General features: G+C 33.6%; 1 protein-coding gene across 1 annotated transcript in view; it reads right to left on the reverse strand.

Annotated features, from left to right (window-relative positions):
- usp28 (ubiquitin specific peptidase 28) overlaps nucleotides 1–6,286 on the reverse strand; it is a 38,819-nt gene that overhangs the window by 31,706 nt on the left and 827 nt on the right. Inside the window, exons 2-5 of the mRNA XM_087301192.1 lie at nucleotides 5,778–5,852; nucleotides 3,468–3,591; nucleotides 3,229–3,316; nucleotides 1,385–1,547 (exon numbers count right to left, since the gene is read on the reverse strand). Coding sequence (XP_087157318.1) covers nucleotides 1,385–1,547; nucleotides 3,229–3,316; nucleotides 3,468–3,591; nucleotides 5,778–5,852 — 450 coding nt within the window. The remainder of the gene's footprint in view (nucleotides 1–1,384; nucleotides 1,548–3,228; nucleotides 3,317–3,467; nucleotides 3,592–5,777; nucleotides 5,853–6,286) is intronic.

Here is a 6,286-nt window from a genome sequence, read left to right on the forward strand (position 1 = left end):
TGGATATAATAAAATTACTGCTCAGACAAGCTTCTGCAGTCAGGAAATGAAAGAAAGAAAGAAAACAGACGCTCAACCTGATCTTCTCTATTCTCCAGTCATTAGCAGCACCACCGATTCAATTTGAACATTATAGCCAAATTATATAGTAACAGGTTAGATAGCAGTGCTTTTGCTTTAGTATTTATAAAAACCTGTTAGAATTATTCTATGTAATGAAAGTATTGCACTCAATATTACATTTCATTAATGTTCTAAGCTGTTCTTTGTAAAATATATAAAAGAATAAGTGATTATAATGAAGTGAATACAAATAAATAATAAACAACACTTTTTCTTTTTTTTTTTTGCTGAGAAATAGGCAAAAACTAATGATGTAAGGAATAGTGGTGAAGTCCAAAGATTTAAAAATACAATAAATATATTTTTTGGGGGGCTGCATTATGATCCTTATGTTATGTTTTCAGCTTCGCCTTCTCTCTAAAGTCAAGCCCTTCCTGAGCAAGGCTGATCTTGAGAAGGGCATCCATGCTTTTGTTAGATCGCGTTTGGACTACTGTAATACTCCTATGTTGGAGTCAAGCAGTCGTGTCTTCATCGTTTGCAGCTTGTGCAGCCCCCAAAAATGTATTTATTGTATTTTGAATTCTTTATACTTCACCACTATTCTCTCCCTGTTAAGTTTAGAATTGATTTTAAACATTTGATTTGATGTTTGTTATTAATGCCGTCAATGGTCTTGCTAATACTTATTTATGCGGAATTTTGCACATTCACAAACCCACCAGAGCTTTGTGACCAGCTGGCCAACTTCTGCTTGAAGTCAAGAAACAAGCAGTGGGGTGATCGCTCTTTTGCAGTGGCAGGTCCTAAACTTTGGAATACTCTTCCTACTAAGCTTCGTACAATCCCTGACCTGCCACTTTTTAAAGCCAAGCTTAAGACCCACTTGTTTAAATTGGCTTTTAATGCATAGTACTGACACTGTTTTAATGTTTGTTGTATTTCATTAATATTTATTGTATTGTTTTGCATTGTCTGCATTTTAGTTGTGCTGTGTAAGTTGTTTTTACTTGTGTAAAGCACTTTGGTCAGCCTTAGTTGTAGTAAAGTCTAGAATCTTTCATATATCACCAAATGAGTCTTTGTCTGAATATGTCTGACAATATTATTTGGTATATGTCATACTGAATGTTATTTTTATTCTGTAAGTCATGGTAAAAAATATGATAGATAAATACATACATACAAATAAATAAAGCTGTGTTGAACATATTTTTTGTGTTATTAGAAGACCCCTTTTTGTCTTTAACCTGCTTACGTAAATGTACAAACAATATATTTTTGATGAAAAACATTGATTTGGCATTATATCTTCACACACCTGTATGACAGCACTGAACCAGCAGGTGTTTCCTACATTTCGGATACCCACGGGACAGTCTTCCTGCCGGATCCATTCAGCGGGACTGCAGCTTTCTCCAGACCCCTCACACCTTTTCCTCTTTATACGGGCCGCATTCTCCTCTGCGCTGACCTCCAGAGCCCTGGAGTCACAACAGAGAGCAAAGACATGATTCCTAAAGTCATATTAAAGCATTCAAGGAGGAGGAGGAGCGTCTAAACCTGCATCTGGTGGTCCAGGGTTCTGAAGTGATTAGCTTGCATATCAATTTATAATAAGTATTAACTAGTTCAAGAGTGTTTAATTCAGAGTTAGAGTAATGGCCCACTAGGAAGAGGTTTAGATAATACTCACGTGATATTATATAACGTGAAAATATAAATGATTTTAGATGCAACTGATTATATTGATTGATACGAACGACTAACATTAACTGCTGTGAAACACTGTTTTTGACTGATCAATGTTTTTAGTAAAAATAATTTAACAAACTGCATGGAAACATATTAAAAATTACCTATTTTCATCATTTAAAACTATTTTTGCTAATGTATATTTAATAAAAAACTGTACTTCATACAAACATAAAAATACACTTGATTAACATTTAAAAAAATTTTAGGCAATATATATTTAATAAATAAACTGTATTTCATTAAAAAACCCTAAAGAAAGCAGTCATTAATATTTGAACATTCATTCTTTAATATTCCTAAAAATAATAATAAAAAACTATTATAATCACCACAATGAGGAAGTCTCAGAGTAAAATGAGGAAATATGATACACCTGTGTTTTGGAATATGGAAAAACTGTTTTTATATGTTTACACCTCTTTTTATTTTAGTTATACTTGTGTCTTTTATTCCTGTTTATGTAAAGCACTTTGAATTGCCACTATGTATGAAATGTGCTGTATAAATAAACTTGCCTTGCCTTAAAGTATCTAGTATAAATTCCGTATTCAATATTTGTACTAGTACTTTGAGTTAAGTTGATCATTTACACAGTTACTTTTAACACACACACACACACACACACACACACACACACACACACACACACACACACACACACACACACACACACACACACACACACACACACACAGACACATACACACACGCACACACACACACACACACACACACACAACATAATTTATGTTCTGTCAGATGTTGCTAATTCTAACATGAATATTAGGTAATACTTTAATTTAGGTCACAATTCACGGTATTAACAAAGCATTAACTAACTCTATTAGCTTAATAAACTACTAATTAGCTGTTTATTATTAGTTAGTAGGATGAAACTTTGTAGTAAGAAGGTTTTGGGTGAAATTAGGGATGCAGAATAATGCAAGTAATAAGACAGTAGTAATGCCATGAACTGAATAGTATATTAAGATATAACTGTTTTCTATTTGAATCTGTTTTAAGATGTATCATGCTCATGTGATTAAAAGCTGAATTTCAGTATGCATTGCTACTGTATAGTCTTCGAGTTTCACATGATTCCTTAGAAATCATTGCAATATACTGATTTGGAAATCTAGAAACATTCTTTTTGTCAGTAATATCTGAGAAACAGCATGTAAAAAAACAGTTTACTTTAAATAGATTTAGTTTTGTATTCTCAGTGTATGCACTTTGATAAATGCATTTATGCGAAGCTGGAAAAAGCTCATTCTCATTTTTGAGGGTATTTGAAATTTTAGGGTACTTTGGCATTTTTGTGACAAAAGCCTATGAGCAGAATGTGTTTATTTGTTATAAAGGAAAGTGTAAATAATATGACATGTGTCCAGTGTATTAGTACTGAACCTGTGCAGCTCTCTCCGCTCTGCTTCGGCCTGCTGTGACTCCTGTAGACTCAGCTCAATGGCGGTCTGCAGATCATCTTTAGCAGGTCCTGAGAACAAGTTCAGATAAACGAGGACAGGAGAATTCCACTAGCATACAATAAACCTCATAGTATTATCTGTGTCACTGCCATATAAATAACTGTGGAAACTGTGATGACATGAAAGTCCTCTGGTATTAATAGTGTGTTTTCAGCCCACCGTTCTGTGCACTGGAGGTGTTCTTCTCATTATTGGCTGTGGTGGTTTGTTCTGGCATGTGCTCCTCTTCTGGGGGCTGAGTGGTCAGGAGCCCAATGGCATGGCTGATGTCACCCTGACCGGCCTGGATAAAAGACGTTTCCGGCAATTAGTCATTGGCTACTACTGATATACAAATAAAGATTTAAGTTATTCTGAAATAGGAGTGCAAATGTACACATATCGGTTTTGATTCAGAAAACGTTTACCAAAAATACAGTGTTTTTTAACCACTGCCTATGCATAACCTCTAGTTTAAAATAACTTCATTTTAACATATCAGCATCAGATCTTAAACCTTGAGATCGAGTGTTTAGTTTAAGCTCTTTAAGTCAATGCATGAATAAAGCGTAAACATACATACATTATGCAACAGATTTCCTGGCCAATAACCACAAGAGGCTTTCTGTTCGATCATTTTTATTAGAAGCAAAGATTTAAACTTCAAGTTCTGCACATCTTCTTCAAATTAAAAAAATAATTGTTGTTTTGACACTCTTTGAAGTGATATGATGTGAAGGAATGCTGTATATTCCTTCTTCATTAATAGCAGCAAATAAATATGAATGGACATCTCATGTATTTATTCAATCAATCAAGCCTAGAAACAATATAAAATTACATTTGTCTCAAACAAATCCAATGACTTTTGCTTTCCCTATAAAACCCAAATTTTTGGTATAGCTAGATCCTCTATTTTCTATTCCATTTAAGCTACAGGAAGACCTGATGGTTTTAGCAAAGCCATAAAATTTAGTTAATTAAAGCCACTTTGTAAATGATTATAATTCAACAAGATGAAGCAGAAAAAAATAGGTAACACCTAAAAATAACGGTTCACTGGTTAATGTTAGTTAATGTTTTTTACTAAAATGAAGTATGAGCAGTCTTGTACAACATGTATTAATGTACAGTTCAACGTTTATTAATGCATTATTGAACTACAAAGTTGTACTTGTTAACATTAATTCAAGCACACGAACAACGTTATTTTCATTAACTAACATCAACGATGAATAAATACTGTAATAAACGTATTGTTCACTGTTTGTTTATGTTAGTTAATACATTATTTTTTATTTATAATGGATCATTATTTTATAGTGTAACTAATAATTGTAAACTAGAAAATTATAATGTAAAATGTAAATGCTCTCTGCAATTTACATGTGGTCATGCATATTTTAATTTAAGAGTTGATATTCAAAAAGAGTACATAACAATTTATTGTAATACTTTGGGCTTTGTTAATTAATAAAAGTAAGCATTTAAATGTATTTAGTAATGTGCAAGTGATATGGCTTCCTCTTTAACAGCTGAAACTATAATTACACATATTTAAAGGCAAATTTAAGCTAGTTTAATAAAAAGGGCAGTTTTGTACCAAATGTAACAAACAACACTTTTAAACAAATGTTTGTACCATTACACCCTTAACCCTTGTGTTCTCTTCAAATTGACTACCCTTTCATTATGTTGGTGGCTGTTTTTGCCCCATTGACTTACATTAAAACTAAAATTTTTGATCGCAAAGCCTTGACACCAAATAATCATGCATTAATTTTTTTGCTGTTGAGAAGGGGTCTAACTTTTAATTTTTTACTGTTAACCATCAGTTGGCAGCATTAACCCTTTAGAAAGGCCTGTGCGGAAAAAAAAGTTACTAGTTTTATATGGAGTTCTATGGAGTAAAACAGCAAATGATGTCCATGCATAAAAAACTACCATGTTTACTATTTTCTGAGTGCTGAAAAAATTGTAGATTTACCTTTCCCTAACAGGGAAAACCAGCAACATTCAATAATGCATGATGGTATGGTGTCATGGCTTTGAAATCAAAACTGTCATTACAATGGAAGTCAATAGGCAAAAACAGCCACAAACATAAAGAAAGGGCATTCAGTTTGCCCAAAGTGTGTTGTTACATTTTTGAAAGTGTTCAAAGTATTTCCCCAAAATATCTGTCAAAATAAGATTTGTCAAAAATCTTTCCATTTGCTGAAACATAGAGAAAGTTGTGGCCAAATGAAGACTCAAAATCACCCCAGAATGGATGAAAATATCAGCGCACAAGTGTTAATCTAAACACATGTACTCATTAGCACCACATCTAGGTTGCCCAACACACATCTCTGAATGTAAGAGAAACTCTCCCACATGGTATGCTTTACATATTTACAAACATTTGTCTGGCTTATTTTCTATTAATAGGCGTGTCAGTATCATTACATCTGCTGCTCGCATTATAAACACCCAGATAAGTGAACATACGTTCAGGGCGCTTTGGAGAACCTGCAGATCCTGAATGCCAGTAATCTCTCTGAGCTGGTTAAGTAGCATTTGGCTCTGAAAAAGACAAGCAAACATGCTGTTTTTTAATTTCAAAGGATCAAAAATCCAAATGCATCACCACAGGCATATTGAGAGTACTTCTGTTCATGATAACAAGACTCACTTGAGCAATTAACTACTCAATAACAGGAACCGTTCCAGAGAAAAAAAGAGCAGGTGTGAACCGATGAGTTCAAAACAAGAATATGATATGAGACACAATTTGCACATGGATTTATCACCCAGCATAACTGCAATTCAGGTGCCAAACGAGCGTGGGATGGAGGGAGTCTGGACAAAATTTACATCTCCTGCATGAAAACGTCCACATCAGATTAGATTTTTAAAGTACAGTAGGTCTGAAAGTAGATTTCAGCTTGGCATGTACCATGTAAACATTTAAAAATCTGTCCCAGATAATAGATGCAGGAGGCACAGAACTAAATAAA

Source organism: Danio rerio, chromosome 21, assembly GCF_052040795.2.
Source record: "Danio rerio strain M-AB ecotype USA chromosome 21, GRCz13ab, whole genome shotgun sequence".
NCBI classification, from domain to species: Eukaryota; Metazoa; Chordata; class Actinopteri; order Cypriniformes; family Danionidae; genus Danio; species Danio rerio.